The 18,609-nt window shown below is 43.9% G+C and overlaps 1 protein-coding gene across 1 annotated transcript in view; it reads left to right on the top strand.

Annotated features, from left to right (window-relative positions):
* The window catches only part of MAMDC2 (MAM domain containing 2), a 63,992-nt gene that overhangs the window by 18,907 nt on the left and 26,476 nt on the right, over positions 1–18,609 (top strand). Inside the window, exons 3-5 of the mRNA XM_082497924.1 lie at positions 14,258–14,523; positions 15,245–15,329; positions 16,286–16,423. Coding sequence (XP_082354050.1) covers positions 14,258–14,523; positions 15,245–15,329; positions 16,286–16,423 — 489 coding nt within the window. The remainder of the gene's footprint in view (positions 1–14,257; positions 14,524–15,244; positions 15,330–16,285; positions 16,424–18,609) is intronic.

The following is an 18,609-nucleotide window of genomic DNA, read 5'->3' on the forward strand; positions in this document are numbered from 1 at the left end:
CGCAGTTATAGGAATACTGGCTCAGTACTCAGGGTTATTTCAGTATCATGCATTGAAAAGTTATCTTTTTTTTTTTTTTTCCAAGTTCCCAACGGTCATAAATATTTCCCTTGTTTTCCAAGATAAAACTTGGCAAGCAGCTACTCTTGTGGCCTACTTTACTCTCAGCTTTTGAGGTGTGGAGGAGGAGCAGCAGCTCTGGGAGTTTCACCCTCTCTGTGCTGTGGAAATGGGCCTTTCTCCTGCACAATATGCTGTTAATTTCAGTAGTTAGAAGAGGCTTAGCTGCGAAATAAAATTACTGAACAGAAAATTGGTTCTGTTTTACCTCAAACCAGGACATGCACGGTAAAGGGAGAGGCTGAGGACCATGTCAGAAAGTTGCACTGATAACATGTTTTATGGCAAATGTCTTTTCTTTGTGGGTTGCAGAGCAGCTGTCAGTGCTATTTGAGCTTATAGCTTGGAGCAGAGGCTGGAAAAGACAATCCTACACGTTCACTTTTAGGAGACAGGCAGCATATGTGTGAAATTTGAACCCGAAATAAAGGTTATGGAGCTACCCTAGCCACTTGTTAACATTTAATAAGGAGTTAATTGCCTCTATAATCCCAGAGATGTCCATCGATACTCCTTGGGCAAGCACAATTGCAAACTTCTTTAGCAAACAACGAGCTTTCTCTGCAGGCAGCGCAAGTTTCTGACTCTGCAGGGTAACAGGCAAAACTGGTGGAATCAGCTGCCGGGACAATTTGAGACTTGAAAATCTGTTTCTTGACACCAGAAGCGAAGTGGTGAGTCATTGCCAGTGACCAGCCGGGCATGCCAGGACTCCAGCCGGCGCTGTCAAAGTGCGGCAAGCGGCATATGGGAACGCTCGCATGCTCCCGTCGCAAGCTGCTGGCTCCCATTTCCCCCCAAAGGCTGCCTGTTTGCAGAAAATACTTTGCCGGGGAGAATTCACTGTTCCTGGGGAAACTGTAAACATACAGAAAATGTGTTTGGACCGGCGCTGAACGTGTTCGTTGACTCTGTATGAACTTCGGTAACACCTTCAGGCGTTCCAGCTTTTGCCTTGTCTCAAATAACTTCTGAACTATACTTTATGGCAAATGCAACGCTAAGAGGCTTTCTCAGAAAAACTGGACTAAGGACTGTTTTTAGAGAGACCACACAAAGCTTGGCAGATAGAGCAAAGTTATTTCTGCAAGGGTTTATTTTCTGCACAGTTTATTTTTATTTAGAATAAGTACAAGGCACATGCTGCTCAGTGGGGCTCATCTGTTGATACAGTCCATACCACAAGCAGCTCAGGCAGTCCTCCACGCTGAAAAATGGCAGCAGGGACTGGGAGGGCGGAGAGGGGAGTATGTCAATGTGCTTGTTTTACACTTAATTCTTCCCTGAGCGTCCATCTGTGACCACTGATGGGTACTAACAGCCAGCTGAGAGGATGCAGGGTTGGATCTGCGGGGGCCTTTTGGCATCCTTAAGTTACTTTCTGAGCAATGAATTGGGGCGCACGTTTGCAAAGGAACTGCTCCCTGTGAGTAGTGTTAAGTGCCCTGTGAGATTTGGCAGCCCAAGTGTGCTAAGGTAAGATAATCTAAATGGTGTTTTATGGATTTACCTAAACTTCATTAACATCTGTGTGATCACCCTGGGATATTTAGGATGTGAAGTAAGTAGAGCGAGGCCTAATAGCCTTAATAATCTGTTAGGAGAAAAAAAAATAATCTAATGAGGGCCCATAAACTCTAAGAGCTTGGAAAGTTTTGACAAGCTTTTACTTACTTTGGCAGTGAAATGGGAGTCAGTGAGGATATCCTGAAGGAAACAGTGTCATGAGCTGGCAGGGTCAGAGTGATAGATTTTTTTCCAATGACCAGCTTATATCTCAAGTGCTATTTCTGTTTGATAAATGTGTCTCATTTGCTTAGCGTACCCTAGCTCAACTGGGGTATGCTAAGCAAATGCCTGAGGATAATACTGGATATTCACTGGAATGATGTTGCAGTATTCACTGGAATGATATTGCAGTAAGTGCTAAAATTTGCCAAAAGTTTCAGTAGCTTTTCAGTTCCAAAGTTATCTAGAAAAAAAAAAAAAGGAAATATTTAGGGCCTGTGTTAAGAATAAAGTCTGAGCATCTGCGATGACAAGTGTCCCAGGGCAGCTGGGGAGCGTGTGAAGGGGCTGCCTGAAGGAATTCGTTTGTTGACCATTGCCTAGGAAGGGGAAGCAGAGAGGCCACCACGATGTGACAGACGTGTGAAGAGTGGATGGGGCCAGACAGATGGCAGAGCCCTGTGCATATTCTGGGTGACATCAGATGGCCTGAGATGAATTCAGAAGTATAAGGTGGTTTGCTGACTTGGACTCTGTCCCAAAGAAGAATTTGACTGGCTGTTTCAATTAAAACACAAAGCCCAGGGAAGCTAAAATGTATCAAAACTCTGTTGATTACTGTTAGCAATTAGATAACTTGTAGAAAGCAAAATACTGGTTCCTAAATCTCCTAAATGCCTAAACATTCATAACATTCATTGGCATCCATTCCTTTGGACTGGAGTTTGCACAAGGAGGAGTCTCTTGCTTTTGATAAGGAGTGCTCCTTACAAACGTCAGTCTGGGTATTCCACATGTCTTGCTGGGAGCCAAAGCTCCACAACTGGATAAGTTCCAGTGGCCCTAGAGACTGCCATTATTGAGGCAGAGGAAAGGGAGGGAGCCGTAGGGCATCAGCCCCTCCCCACAGAGGCCCACAGCATCCTGTAAAATACTTTGGAATCTTCTGAATTTTAAGAACAGCAGAAAACTTATCAATGTGCAATTTTGTATAATCCCTGTAAAAACTGGAAAGTCGTTATGGGGTTAATAAGTATGTGCAAGTTTCTGGGGAAAAAAATCCCAAAGCAAGCTGTCATTCCTGCCTTTTGATTTGTAGCATTTACTATTTTTAAAATTATCCACTCAACAGAAACGGTAATGATTGAAGAATCATAGAATGGTTTAGGTTGGAAGGGATCTTGAAGATCATGGAGTTCCAACCCCCCTGCTATAGGCAGGGACACCTCCCACTAGACCAGGTTGCCCAAGGCCACGTCCAGCCTGGCCTTAAACACCTCCAGGGATGGGGCCTCAACAACCTCTCTGGGCAACCTGTTCCAGTGCCTCACCACCCTCAAAGTGAAAAATTTCTTCCTAATGTTCAATCTGAACCTGCCCTCTTCCAGTTTAAAGCCATCCCCCTTCGTCCTGTCACTACATGCCCGAGTAAAAAGTCCTTCCCCAGCTCTCCTGTAGGCCCCCTTTAGGTACTGGAAGGCTGCAATACAATCTCCCTGGAGTCTTCTCTTCTCCAGGCTGAACAGCCCCAACTCTTTCAGCCTCTCCTCATAGGAGAGGTGCTCCAGCCCTCAGATCATCCTCGTGGCCCTCTTCTGGACATGCTCCAGCAGGTCCATGTTCTTCTTATGTTGGGGACTCCAGAGCTGGATGCAGTACTCCAGCTGGATGCATTACTCATGAGAGTGGAGTAGGAGTAGAGGGGCAGAATCACCTCCTTTGACCTGCTGGCCACACTTCTTTTGATGCAGCCCAGGATGCGGTTGGCCTTCTGGGCTGCGATCGCACACTGCTGGCTCATGTTGAGCTTCTCGTCAATCAGCACCCACAGGTCCTTCTCCTCAGGGCTGCTCTCCAGCCATTCCCCGCCAAGCCTGTATTTGTGCTTCGGATTGCCCCAACCCAGAAGAAAAAACAAAGCTCAGAGTAGCCTTGGTAGGTTGAATTCCAGGCTTCCTGGGCTGTGAAATTAACATCTTGTTTAATTTTGCCTGTCCTAACAGTTGTGTTTAAGGGTACTCAGCCAGAAGTCGTCATTCATGTTTGTCAAAAGGAGATCCCTTGCAGGAGTAGGGGTATGACCAGAGCCCCTGTGCTCTGCTTCCAATGGGGCATGGATATGTATCATTTGAAGTGTACTTTCTGCTTGAAGGGCAGAGACAGGAAGCTGGATGCATTGTACTTGAATGAAAAATCCTTTGGCAAGCGTCTCTGGACTTAGGGGTTTCGATATCTAATGAATGTGACAGTACAGCAGGTTATACTTAAAGATCAAATGGCAAATATAGATTTCAGGATGAAATGTACAACTACTTTCCATTCTCCTAAAATGTGCGTGAGATGTTTTGGAAGTTACAGTTATCTAACCTGGGGCTATTTTGATAAATCCTTGAAAAACCCCATTCTCCAATTTTGTGGATTTTGGCCCGGTCTGTCTGTACACATTCACACATGCCCTCAGTTGCTACCAGCCACCTGCCAGGCAGGAATAATGTACAGGACTGCATGCCTAGCAGCATCCCTGGTAAATTGAAGCCACCACTGTTGATCTTTGAAGTGGCTAACTGCCGGATGCTGCCTTGCAGAGCTCCAGGAAATATTAGCCGTGGTCCTGGTGGCCTTGATGTTCAATGTAGATGTGTTCCTTGGCTGCAGGTTTTGTGGTTGCAGATGGTGAATCTTCACCATTGCATGTTCCTCGTCCAGGATGAAGTTTGCTGGGGCAGAAGATGAGTCACTGCGGCTGCTCTCTTGCTTAGAGTGGATTACTCAAGAGTGGCCATTGAGTAAACACAGCAGCAGCTTAGAGGCTGCCACAGCAGCAGCCAGTGATAAATGAGTTACGAGACAGAGACCTCCAACAGCTTTTGGAAACTGATGGTGTGGCTAGGCTGATTCCTTCAGGTGACCAGGTTACTGCTAGCACTTGTCAGGATCTGATTAGCTTGCCTGTAAGCACTTTCTGTAGCCAGCTATTTCAGGACAAGGATATAAATATGTACCTCGTCTGTTAGCAGTTCTGTCTGTTATTTTGTGATGTAAGATCTGTGATCAGCACACCATGAGCCTGCGAGTCATACTAACGATCCTGATATAAAAAAAGACCAAAAAGCCACCAAGCTTACGGAAAGAAGGAAACCAGACTCACGGGATTTCAACTTCTGAAGCCAGTGAAACCAAATAAATATTTCAAATATTTTTAAACCAAATAATATTTCCGTCTATTTAAGACCTAGGGCCCAGGTGAGTGTCGGAGTAAATGTAGTTTATATAGGCCAAGCGCATTTATAACTTTCCTTGGAGGGACAAGGCTGGTGGGGAAAGGCTATGTTTTATTAGTTGACCTGATGTAGCTGGGAGAGACAGACAAGCATTTAGGCAGACGAGCTGTCTTTCGGGGTAACGCAGTAGGCCAAGTGATTTGGCAGACGCAGAGAGAGCAGATCCATGCAGTAGAAAAGTTTTGCTTTTATAGTCTTTCACTGCGTGCGTCCTCGTGGTTTGCAGATGCGCTCCATAAGGCTACTGGTTGAGGGTTTTTTCTTTCCCTACGGGCAGCGTTGCAGCCTGGCCCAGGACTCCCCTGCAGGCCGTGACCCTGCTCCCTTGTGCAACTAACCCAAGCCGTGCTGGGCAGACTTTCATTCCTGCTCGCCCCGGCTCCGAGACTCGCTTGTCCTCTCCCTCCTGAGGACACTGCTTGCTGTGACCGGAGGATTCCCATATCCCTGGCTGAGTGCAGGTTTGCTTCAGAGTTTTGCTTAGATGGTGAGTGCCACGGGCTTCTAGTTTAACCCCTTTGGAGCATACCAAGGAAGTTTCTCAATGAAGAAGTCTTGGCTTTTGAAGCACAAAAGCATGAGCTTCCAGATTAATGGAAATCCTGACATGCGGCAACTAAATCAGGGTTGGTTGGGTTGGAGTATCTCTCTCTTCTCTCTCTCAAACTCTTATTCCCCGTGGCTGTGATTGTCACTCTGATTCGAGAAGTGTGGCACCAAAAAACCCCTTCTCTTAAAACACAACAAGAAGCCTCCTGTCTCATGGTATGGCTCACCAACTTCCTCAAGTTGGTTCCCCTGTGAGGTGCGGGCCAGAGTTTGGTCTGAGTTGCAAATCTGATGGATTTTTCTTCAAAAAAGTGCCAAAGCTGCATGGACTGTGGATGGGTAGGTTTGCCTTGGGCAGACTGAGACGTGCTTAGTGCATAACACAAAGCAGAGCTCGTAATACGTTACAGGTATACTCCACATCACACCATGCAGATCTGCATGAATAAATGAAAGGGGGGAGCAATGAACAAAGTAAGTAGACAACATAATGCAAGGGAATACTGTAAGAGTGAAATTTCATATTATTTTGCTGAAGCAAGGCAGCCCTGTGATGCACTCTGCCAGGAGAAGCGGCAGTGCTGGAAGAGCTGTCACAGTGCTTTCCCCTGTGTGCTTCATCCCGGTGTAAACTTGGTTTAGCAAAGGGATAGAGCTAGTAATGAAAGGGGTGAGCACTGTGAACAAATAGATGCCTGATAATTTCTAGTTTATCTGGGTTTTATTTTTAATAGTCCTCATGCACTGGGGACAATGGAAAACAATTTAGGATGCCAAAGAATACATAAAAGGCTTTTCTGAATTATTTCCAATTCAGAAATTCACAGGAGAGCACCTTGTGTCTCCAAATCTTACCTACGTCCTGCTCAAGTATGCCAGCTAATAGAAATCATGGAGATGGCTTTTTGAAAGAGCTGTTGCAAGGAAAACCAGAGGGAGAAGAACGTGGCAGCCTTTGTGTCAGCAGATAAAAAGTTGTCAAAATTACATAATGAACAGCATGAAAAGGAGAACCGAGTGGTCTGAACAACAGCTCGCTGAGACCGATGGGTTGGTTGGAACAAGCAGAAGGTAAACTTGAAAAGTGTATGAAAATCTGTGAGGTCATTGTGAAAGAAAACAAACCCCCGTGCTTGTGTTTGGAGCAAACGGAAGATCTGCTGCGGTTGGTGCATGATGTAAGGATCTTGGGACTTCAAGAGGGAGAGCAAGGAGAGGAGCCGGTTGTTGCCAAAAAGACTTATGCAAGTTGAAGCCTCCCCAGAGCAGTGGAGCAACTCCTCTAAATCAGAAACAGAAAACGGCAGCGCAAGCTGGATGGACCTTTGCCAGGCTTTCACAGGCATGCTGACAGATCGGTGCTGGAAGGCACGGCCAGTGTGGTAGGTAGCTGCGACCAGATGCTGCAGTCACAGAGTGTTTCAGGGCTAATTGTGTTACTTTTATGGTTTTTGACGGGCTTGCTACCATCTGTTTTTCTGAACTTTCTGGGGGAGCAAGGGGCAGGGCAGGAGGTGGGGCTGGTGGTTAATCCAAGTCCTCTGCTGGGAAAGGACCCTTTGAAGATTCATCCCCGCAGGGTTGGGGAACATGAGCTATCTGGTCCGGTCTGGTGGCTGCGGCAAACAAAAGGTCAAATGATAAATGTCAGTCCCCGGAGGGAGACTCAGTTTGTAAAAGTAAGGTGATCTGGAGAGAAAGCTGCCGGGGGAGCTCCTGTTGTCAGGGCTGTCCCTCCAGCTGGAGAAGGTGGGTGACTGCCCCTGAACTGCCTGTGTGTTCATCTCATGAGGCTGTGCTTTTCTACAAAACACTTTTCTTTCCAGTAAATACTACTCAGCTTTGTGAAAGTTGCCTGGAAACCTCATTGTTCCCCCTGAAGGAGTGGAGTAGCACAGGGGCAGATTTAGTGGGGTCCTCAAGTGCCCTCCCGGCCTGGGCAGGGAGGGGGGTCTGGCAGCTGGGACCAGCCAGGCAGGACCATGGGCTTTTGCTGCAGAAAGGTGACAGGTTTAGGCTTCAAGGGCCCCTGTAGACACAAGAGGAAGAAAAGCCTTGACATTGGCAGTGCATGTCAGTCACTGCAGACGAGCGCAGACAACCTCCTGCTTCTCCGTCCCTCAGCTATTTTCACAGAGCTGCTTTTAAGAAACCATGGAGGAGACAAGGAGGTTTAAAGACCAAAAAGTTTTTTCCTATGCTGACAATGCTAATTGGTCCCAGCATATACCATGCTGCAGTTCTGGTGTGAATCTAACGGCTTACCAGAAATAAAGTCATCTGCGGCTTGATGGGAATGAAAATACCAGTTATGCCCGGTGGAGTCAAGTGGCTTTAATCATGGCACCACCCTGGGTGTTTTGGGACTGAGCCTCTACTTTCCTTCATGTGGGGCAGGGTTGGCTGCTCAGCCCCGTGTGCATTGTCCATGCATCTGTCTGTCGGGGGGGGGGGGAGAAACTCCTGCCACAAGTCTCCCAAGGGGCAGTGGTTAAACATCTCTCGCAAGGGTGCATGGCTGTTGCCGCACTTTGCTGCCTGCCAGACCAGGCTGGGGAAGGGGGTGTGGGGCAGATCCCCCAGGGGCCTGGATGGTGGATAGACCTTCTCTGGTCCAGCAGCGGTGCCAAGAAGCAATCCTTTCTCCAGCTGCCTGGGATGCACTGCTGCTACTGAAAGACCTTGATCATACCAGGTCTTGGTGGCTCTTGATGCGCGTCGGGTTTGGTGACATTGTGGCCGAGGCTGCCCAGAGAGGGCCTGACCCATGGCAGGAAGACAAGGGCAGCAAGGGGAAGCCTGCGGCCAGCTGGGAGCTGGCACTGGCGCCCTGCTGGAGCTGGACCACAGCATCCAGCATGGGGACTGGTGTGAGGGCTCGGCGCCCTCTAGCCCTATGCTGCCTAGCATTTAAGGCTGAGTGGACCAAAACTTGCTACAAAGACCTCCAGCTCCAATAACAGCTGTCTGCTTGTAGATCAAAAGATATTAAAGTATTCCAAACTGCATTTGTTTGACTTGTCATTAAAAATCGCCGCTATAGTTGCAGTTTAAGCTGCTTCTCTAATCCCAGCACAATATTGTGGCTCCGGCTGAAATATTTGTGCTAGTTTTTATGTGTTTTATTGGTTTGGGGATTTCTTTTACTTTCTTCATGGAATTGTAGGGCAAAAACTTTCCCTCCAATTAAAAAGTCACTTGCTCATGTGATTTTTTGCTTTCCCAAGACACTGCCTAAAAAAATTTTGGAAAAAAACACCACCTCACCCTCTAGCTCCAAAACGCCTTGCCAAAATGTATGGTGACTGTTCTTGATTAGGGGAAGAATTCTCTTCAGAAAACCTCATAGATAGGACATATGTAAGGTTGTTCCACTCAATTCTGGTTTTCAAGACAAATTGTCAGCAAAAAATGTCTGCTTTAGTTGAAAAGCTTGCTTTTTTACCGAAAAGAAATTGAATGAAAAGCAGTCAAGTCTGAAGCTTTCCTCTTTGGCCGCAAGCCTTCTCCTAGGTTCACCCCAAATCTCATATAAGGTAGCTGGTAGAATTTCGGTGTTCTTAACTCAAACTCTGAACCTTCATCTAAACCTCATCTGTACCCAAGGATAGCCTCCGTGTGCAAACTTCATTTGCAAAATGATGTCTCTCTGGCAGTGCCGTTAATATTTGTAACTAACTTTTCCTCAAAATGTAAGAAGGCTTAATAGGTCCTAAAAAACGAACTGCTTTGCTTGCTGCCTTTTTTTTTTTTTTTTGGCAGTAGAATATTTAAACAAAAAAACAATCCAAAATCCAGACACTGATATACCAGAAAAGGTATCAGTAGATCAATTTTTGTCCTAAGAAACCCTGGTAATATTTTTTCCTGTTTCTGTATGAGAAATACAGAGAAAATCCAAATGTGAGTGGCAACTTTAGGACATTTCTTGCAAATTTTCTCTATAAATGATTGCCTAATCAAATGTAAATTGCCAAACCTTTTTTGTTTCATATTTCCTTAATACTGTTTCTCTTGGAGATCACTGCTTATATGCATTTTTTCTTGTAAAGCTTCACTGTTGCCGAACTAAGCGAACAGCTGTGTCAGGTATAAACCCCACGAAGGGTCTAACATGTCTGTGGTTACCCTTCCAAATTTTTACAGAGGAAATATATCATTGAAAAGCTAACTGGTAATTTTAGTTATCCCAGTTGTTTTTTTTCATTTTGTCAATGGAATTTGGTTTAGATTTAGAAACATCTCATGGCAGGATAATTGTGAAAAACAACATAATGATTTAGAAAACTGTTTGCTGATTTGTCAGAGTTGTATTTTGTCTTGTTTGAGTTATTTACAGAGAAAGCAATTGCTGTAGGTTCTGCACTGGTTTTGGGAAAAAGTAGTATTGCTGGTCTCGACCCCCCCTTCCCTAAGCCATTGATATAATCACTGCTGACTGATGTATTGATGCCTATTTGGTAAGTAAATTTAAAAAAAAAGAAGTATTAAATACAGATTTGGAAAACTTGGATGAATGACTCATAGAGTTAATGTATCACCAACTGTAATTGAGAGAGACTCTGTTTGTAACTGCTTATTAGAGCAGCAAGATGAGAGACACGCATACAGAAACCTCTCGTTTTGGTGAGTCTTACCCCTGCAATGCATAGTGGTTTTGAGGAGGGATAGGTTTGAAACTCTGGGTCCCAATATCCCCTGGGCTCAATATTTTGCTTGCGCAGGGAGGAATGTAAGATGAACACATGCTTGGTCCTGTACAGTTTGATTCAGCTGTCAAGGAGAAGGCAGTGAAGTTACACAGTAAGGTAAACAGCATTATAGGAATGTGGGTAAAAAGTGCATTACTGGCCGGCCTGAGTAGTGAGTGAGTGATGAGGGAAATACATCTGAGAGTCCCCTTTCTCCCATCTCTTCTCCTGGCTGTAGGTGTTTGCCTTCACCAGGGGACTGCTCGCTGTCAGCAATCAAAGGTAGTTCGTGATCCCTGGCTTTTGTTGCCCGTGAAGGAACTTGTAGGCTTTCATCACCGTAATGGCAAAACCCCATGCCATTCCCTAAAAATGGAAAGAAAGTGCAGCTTTCCAGTATTTCCACAGCTCCTTACAACACGTAGGGCTGCTTCTACCCCCTAAGCAAGTAATTGCCAGAAATTGTATGCTTGTGTTTCTGTGCCATCAGGCTTTTCCTAACATTCTGTGACTACCTCTCCTGCTTTCCTGTGATTTTGAAGAGCAGCCCTCTCTTGATAACTGCTAAATGACCGCTCTAAATTAAGTGCTATGGGCATTTGGAGGAGGAGGATTTTGAGGAAAAAAATCATCTGGCATGCTGGAAAATGAAGCTGCGTTTTAGATTTTTAATGAGAGATTTCAGGCTACAGCACTGTGCATTCATCAAATTCTCCATCGACTGCTAAATATCCTTCTGTTACTCCCATGAACAAGTGTGGAAAGTTGTCTGCTTCTTTACTCCAAGGAACCCCCTCTTTGCATTGATTTGCTCTCACAATTGCTCTGTGTCAGTCCTTGAGGTCTGCATTGTGGGACCTTCCTTTCAGCAGCAATGGCACATGTCGGTGCTGTTACTGAAGTACAGTTTTGTATAAAGGCCATTTAGTCAATGCCAGCATTCATTTGGAAGAAGTTTAACATTAGCATTTTCTGTGCTTGATACTGCAAAGTGCCAGGCTGCCTGATCCTGATTAGCAAAGCATTTAAACTTATGCATAAAGCTCTCTATCAGTGCTCCCATTGATTTCAGTGGAGCCAATCACACATTGAAACTTCCACAAGATCATTTGATTAGCAGGTTGGGGGTGAGAGCACTCCTTTTCTGGGCACTTAATGAATAGGTCAAATTAATCTTTTTTAAAAAAGCAACCAAGCCCCAACCCCCACTCCACCTCCTCCTTTCCCCCAGGTTAAAAAGAGAGTTCATGATCTTTGCTCAGTAGGGAATCAGATCAAGTGAGAGCAAGTGTACAGCAGAGAACACAGACTCAAATTTATAGTAACATAATGATCCCAACTGGAAACTCTAAGAGGTTTTCTTTCTCTTCTAAATCACTATTTTTGTAGAAGAACCTTTGTCTACTTATAATTAAGTCTTAAAGCCAGGCAGCCATTTAGGCCTCATAGCTGGTGATTTGAGGTCTTATGTGAATGTGTTTTCCTATGTCGACACTAATTTATTTCTGGAAAAAAAAAAAAAAAAGATGAGTATTATAAGAAAGCTCTGTTTCCTATGGGTTTTCTCGTGAAGTGATGACAAAAATAGGGCTGAAATCTAAGCTGAAATTGCCAGGCATGGATTCTGAATTGCAGGTTTCTTTGTAAGCAAACTGATCCAAATTCAGACTAGCCTAAGAACACAAATTCTTCATCTGAACTGGATATTGGTGCTTATATCAATTCAAAACAAATGTGTGAGAAGCATTTGACTTCTGATAGAGCCGTGGTGATTTCCCTCTATCCTCCACGCATGTGAAAAAACATGCATACCTTGGACTAGCACATGCCAGCAAACAAATGCTGTGCGTGCTGACTCTTATGCACTAACTAGGTATCTGTAGGCGAGTGGATGTTTTATGCACTCACATTCTACATAGTGGCAGATTAAGTATTTGGCAGGCATGTTAGGTGCCTATTTTTAAACATTTACTTCGGTATTTATTTTTCTTTCATGTTGCTGCTGCAGTAACAAGTTACTTCTACTTAACCAGTGATTTTGTGTATTCCTCCAAGAGACTAAAACCAAACAGAGTAGATATAAAGAGAAGTTATGGTAAGAGGCAAAAAAAATTCCATTCCCTAAAAAGGGAAAGAAAAGGCAGCTTTCCTGTATTTACACAGCCCCTTACACTGCTTAGGGCTGCATCTACACCCTAAGTAAGTAGCAATCATTTATCTTACATCTGTTAGACAAAAATGTACAGTACGAATGGGTTGCTGTGCACAGTGTCTGCAGGTGAGAGAGGGAGCAGATGCAGGGGGATGCTGTAACATGCACTTGCCCAAGGATGCAGGTGTTGTCAAGAGCTGCTGGCTGCTCCTGGCATCGTCCTGGGGGTGTGTGGGAGAGCACTTTAGGACTCTGCTAGACCAGATCTGTACCTGCTGTTTGCCTTGGCAGTGACTGTCCATGCAGATGATTTTTTCCACATAGGAGAGAATACTTTTGACAAGGCAACAGGGGAGCTCCTGGGAAGCCACCCCAGGGTGGCTTGGTAGAGTTGGAGGGTTCGGGCAGGTTTGGGAGGGGGCGATGTGCCTCAAAGGTAAGCAATATATTTAACATCAGTCCAACTGCTGATGTGTCCACGTTCAGCAAGTGCTTACATATGTGTGGAAACTGAGACAAGCTCTGTGGTCAAGTGAAATGAGATTAAAGAAGAAGAAATATATATGCTCTGGGGACTCTAAAGGGGATAGGTGTGATGTGCTGCTGGGTGAAGGACTAACTCAACCAGTCCTTGACAGCTCTTAGGGCTCTTGCCTGAAGACTGGCTGCTGAGAATTAGTATCAGGAATGGGATTTGTCTGATTTACATTGCCACTAGATTTGGAGAATCATTCTCCATTTCCATGGAGAATCATTTGGAGAATCATCTATGGGATAATATTTCGGACATGGATATCCTACCTTGTTTTGTTGTTTTGTTGTTGGTTGTTTTTTTTTATTTTATTTTCTTTCTCTCTGTTTCATTCGTTTCTGGTATTACATTCCAGGTTTCTGCGACTCCTGTATCCTGTTTTACTCTCCTGATCTTGTTTTTGATGTGTTAGTAAAGTTTCCAGGACCAGGCTTTTGTTTCACTGTGATTTACTTACCGTTGCCTCCTTTTTTTACATGTTGTTTCTTTGGCATTTTTTTGTCCTCCTCATGCATTTTTAGCTTGTCATTGCATCCTTTCTTTTGTTTTTACAGAGAAGGTTGTGTTTCAGGCCCTGCTCCTAAAATACCCATCCAGAGAGTAATTTTTAAATAATCCCATTGAGACTGCTGATATGTTTAAACGTAGCGTAGCTTTAGCGCTTTTTTGAATCAGCAGGTTTCTACATGTTAGTTTTACTACTTAAGAGTGTCTTTCTCGCTTTCTTCTTTGAAACCAGAAAGGGTTTAGAAGTTTTTGGCTGCAATGTTTTTTTTACGTATTGTTTTTAAATCTAAATTATAAAAATGAAGTTAAAAAGTTTTGATCTGTAAAACAACTAAATATTCCTGCAGCATATTCCTGCCTGTGTAAATTATCTTGTCAATCAAATCATCTGTCTACGGCTATCACTTCTGGAGGTCAATACTTACTTAATAATCTGCTTTATGCTGATAAAACATCTTTCTCTGAAGTTTTCCAATAATTTTAAAATGGAGATAAAAAATGCTGTCAGACACATGAACTGGTGTTTGTGTGGCTACAGTGGGATATCAAAAGGCTAAATGATTTGCTTAATGAATGAGTGGTGGTCTCAATCTCCCGACCTAGCCCCAGAACAACTGTTCCTTTGTAAATAAGTGCTTTTGTCCAGGGATGTGGAAGCAGAGCCTCTGACATTTATTATTCTGGTGTCTGTTCCCAGGACATTACATTTCTGTGGATACATCTTATGAGGGTGAGAAAGCAGTGCTGTCCAGCCCTGAGCTGTACTCTGAGGAGTGGAGCTGCATCAGACTGATTTATCAGATAGCAACGACTTCAGAGCCTTCGCCTGATCCCGCCCGGCTCAACCTGTACCTGAGGCAGGAAGGAGAGAGCTTTGATCGTTTGCTGTGGTCAGCCAAGGAGCCCTCAGATAGCTGGCTCATAGCTAGCTTAGATTTAATGAACAGCACAAAGAAGTACAAGGTAAGCCCGACTTTAGAAGGTGCCACAGGCTTTCTGGTGCACGGGTTGGGGTGTACGGACAGCTTTTCGAACACTTCTGCTCTGGGTCCTATTCTTGGCTTTCGCCTCTAGGGCTGTCAACGTGGGAGTCAGTCCTCTGTTCCTAAAATCGGTGAGCAGAGGTGGCTTGAGTCAGGCAGTCAGTGCTCTTCCCAGCGGATGCATGGGAAAGCACGACTGGCTGAGCTGTGCAGCGAGGATGCCTCAGCTCGTGGCAGCCTTGTGGAGCTGCTGGTGTCCTGTAGCAGATATGGGACCTCCCAGGTCTTGGGTCTGCAGCTGCGTTCTCTTGTTCTTGTCCTCTGGGCCCTTCTGGGAGAAGTCAGAAGCTGAGAGGAGATTATTTCTACCCAAAACCCATCACATCGCATCTCTCACGATAACGCCCTGTTATAGCCACAGTGGAGGAATCTGGAGTCCCATACTCTTATACGAAGTGTGGGATATTTTTGGCTTTGTCTCATTGTCCTTCAGCATGCCTTTTGTCCTTGAGGAAGGGCATTGGCTCCATCTTTAATGCATTCTGCAAAGCTCTTCCAGCAAAAGCATCACTCCTGACTGTAAAGATGATGAGTCCCCCACATGTATTTAATTTGTTCTCCTGTTTATCCTGTTTAAATGTCCAGGGTGATAATGGAAATACTGAAACCCTAAAATTTACAGTTTGTTTTGGTTTGTGCAGCTCGTACTGGAAGGTGAAATGGGACAAGATAAATCCGCCAGTATAGCAGTTTTTGAAATTAAAATAACTCCTGGGTATTGTATTGGTAAGTACTGTCTGCTCAGCTCCCATATTGTCTGCATAGAAAAAAATGCCTTGTTGGCAGTTTTAAAACTCAATTAAAGGTCTGGGCTTAGAAAAAAGGCAATGGCTTTTTCCTTATTGAAACGTAGACTGCCATATTTGACATATTTTTTAAGCTAAGGTTGCACACACTAATATGTGCTTTTATTCACTCATTGCTGTGATATATATAGACATTTCACATATAATAATTCATTCTGAAGCTATTTATTGTTCAGGCAGGAACAACTGTTATATTTTCACAAAACTGGACTGCTGCAAATATTGGACATAACAGCTGTGACATTATTTCTGCTGTCTGCCTGCTCGTGCTTCCTGACACTGGCATTTTGGAAGCCACAGAGTCAGAACTCTGTTGATATTTACACTTACTGCTATTTCCTCATGACATTTGCCAAAAAAACTGCTGATGAAGTTCAAAAATTTCAGTGGTTAGATGGCTGGGAGACCTTTGCATTTCTGGGGAGCTCTGGTGGAGTCCAACCGAATTGTCACAATTCTTTGGCTCTGTGAAGGAAACAAAGCAGTCTCATTACCGCTGTGAAATACGAGCCCTGCTTTGCTTCTAGCCATCCCTGATTTACAAGTGGAAGTTTTGCTCCGACTAATTCATAAGTAGTATATTTTAAATCTATTTTATTTGGTTCTAAATTACAGCACTCCTGTATTGCCAAATAATGAACAAGATAGATCAGGCTGAACAGGATGGAAATGAGAATTTTATCAAAAATTGATCAAAAAGTGTGGCTAAGTTTGCTTCCATTTATTATAAGCCGTTAAGCGCTGCGTCCACTTTTATAAATATAGGTGTTATCTGCATTGCCACATATAAAACAAGGCCAGTGCTTAGCAATAGCCTCTCTTCCAGTTTCTGTAATGAAAATGTGTGCACTGAGCTGGTGACGTCTGCAATTGCAGAATGTGACTTTGAAGAAAATCATCTTTGTGGCTTCGTGAACCGCTGGAACCCCAATGTCAACTGGTTTGTTGGTGGAGGGAACATTCGCAATTCTCAGTCTGTCCTGCCCAAAGACCACACACTTAACAGTGAACTGGGTAAGCAACAAATGTAAAACAGAATTATAGGGGAAGATTTGAGTCTGTGATCCACGTATGACTCTTAGACTGCAAATTATTATGTGAGTTCTTTCTTTTCTCCTGGCACTGGGTGGGGTAAGAATTACTTATGTGAAAAAAAGGGATAAGGAAAAGGTTGGGGAAATTTGCAGAAGTTCACACAAAGTTTTCTGTAAGCTTTCTAGTAAGGTTGTTATGCCCTTTGCTAGCTTCAAAATTATTCAAAATAAGAACAAAATTTTGGATGGAGGGGGGAAAATTCATCTTCTGGGGATTCTAGAAGCATGGGCCACAATAAGTTTTAAAATCTTGTACTGCTGCTCTGCACATCTGGCAGGGGTTTTCTTTCCAGTGGCTATTGGGAAAGTTGAGTAGGAAAGCTAAGGGATTGAAATATGTTTGGAGAATCTCGGGTTAAATTGCACAGTTTAGGAGTTTGTTTCCTTTTGGTCAAATAAGGTGTTGCTAATGCAGTCCATCGGAGGCAGAATGCTGTATGGACTTAAAGGATTTTCAGCGCTTGCCCTGTATGAAATACTTGTCCCAGCCATCTGGTTGGGAGGAGGACATTTTACATAGTCATAGTGAAGGTTTGGGAGACACCGTAGCCTTTGATGTAGTGTTGTAGGAAGCACCGTGACAGGTGACGGTCAGGAGATCTGGCTGCTGCAGCACACCGCGTGTCTCAGACAACGTGACGATTCTGATGGTGCAAGGAATTGCATCATGGAAAGCAGGGTTGATCCTCTTTCCTTAACTCATGCCGCTGTGCCTTTTTATTTATTTCACAATTGTGTGAGTTGAGTACAGAGTGTCACCCCGCGGCACCTAAATGCCAGTAAAATTTTGATGGAAGTTTAACTCACCACAACTTCAACAGCAGACAGTGGCTCTACCTATTAAATAAAGTACTGTATGTGATAGGAAATGCCACCAACTGGGAGGGATCTGTTTTCTTGTAGCCACAGTGTTTCTTTTTCACACCAAACCTCTCTGCTGACCATCGACTGAGAAGACCCCAGGAAGCCAAAAGTCACAGAAGAGCCTTCTTTTTGCAAGAATTGTGCTATGAAGGTACATCAGCCAGGGAGATCATAATTAAGCTATGAAATGTGGTAAACTGCAGAGCAAAAATGAAGCCCAGAAGTTCTCAGGCAAGTACATCTGAAGTGTCACCAGTCCCCTGGCAGTGAGCAGGCTAGAGAAGACCCATAGCCAAGCAAGCCCTTTCTCCTCCTTCCAGTGGAGTGAAGTGAGAAGTGACGTCTCCAGGTTTGAGAACACTATTTAGCTAATTAATGTAGTGGTGTAGATGCGAACCTAATGGCACAGTTTGCAGTGTCCGTGCTGAAGTACCCCATCAGTTTGACACTTGATTCTCCTCTAAGTTTTCTACTTGTGAAGAACCATTTTTCCGTTCATCAGCTGATACTGTTTGATGTTGTGTTTCTGGGAGCGTAGAAGAAGAAAAACTACAGATGCACAGTATATCCGTGCACATGGATGTGTCCTGTTTAAATCAAGCTAGCTCTCCCAAAATTAAAGTCTGAGAAGCTGTACCCTTTGAAAATCGTGCAGGTCGTATTGGCTGTTGAGGGGGAGGGAATCTAATAATCTGTAATGCCTTTTTTTGTTTATTAGCTTCTCCCAAAAGTTTTTTTTATGGATTTTATGAAAAAAGCAGTCTATTCAGTAAAGATGAAACATTTAGAAACCAAATCCTAGATAGACCAAACAGAATTATACAAGCAGCGAAATGTGCAGAATAAATGTTATTTGCCAATTTATTTGATATATTAAATGAACTGCTGAGTAAAATGTGAGGAAACTCATTGCTTACAGTCTTGTTCATTTACTTGGGTTGCCTCAGTAAAAGTTGTACTTGGAAAAAGACTGAATACTGAGCTGTTGGGAGGCAGGGAATTTACTCAGTTGTAACACGTTTTTTCATTTATGAATGGCTCCCAAAATTCAGAGAGTTTATTACTTTCTTTAATATAAAGGTCTCGAATAAAGACTTAAGAAAGAGCTGAGACTTACTGTTTTGCCAGTGGTGTCTTAGCTAAACAACTTTGGGTTGTACATAGGAGGGAAGGAGAAAAAAAAAAAAAACCCTTAGAATTACTAAAATTTCCTAGGAATCAACCATTGTTGTTCAGGTTGTA

Source organism: Vanellus vanellus, assembly GCF_965231255.1.
Source record: "Vanellus vanellus genome assembly, chromosome: Z".
NCBI classification, from domain to species: domain Eukaryota; kingdom Metazoa; phylum Chordata; class Aves; order Charadriiformes; family Charadriidae; genus Vanellus; species Vanellus vanellus.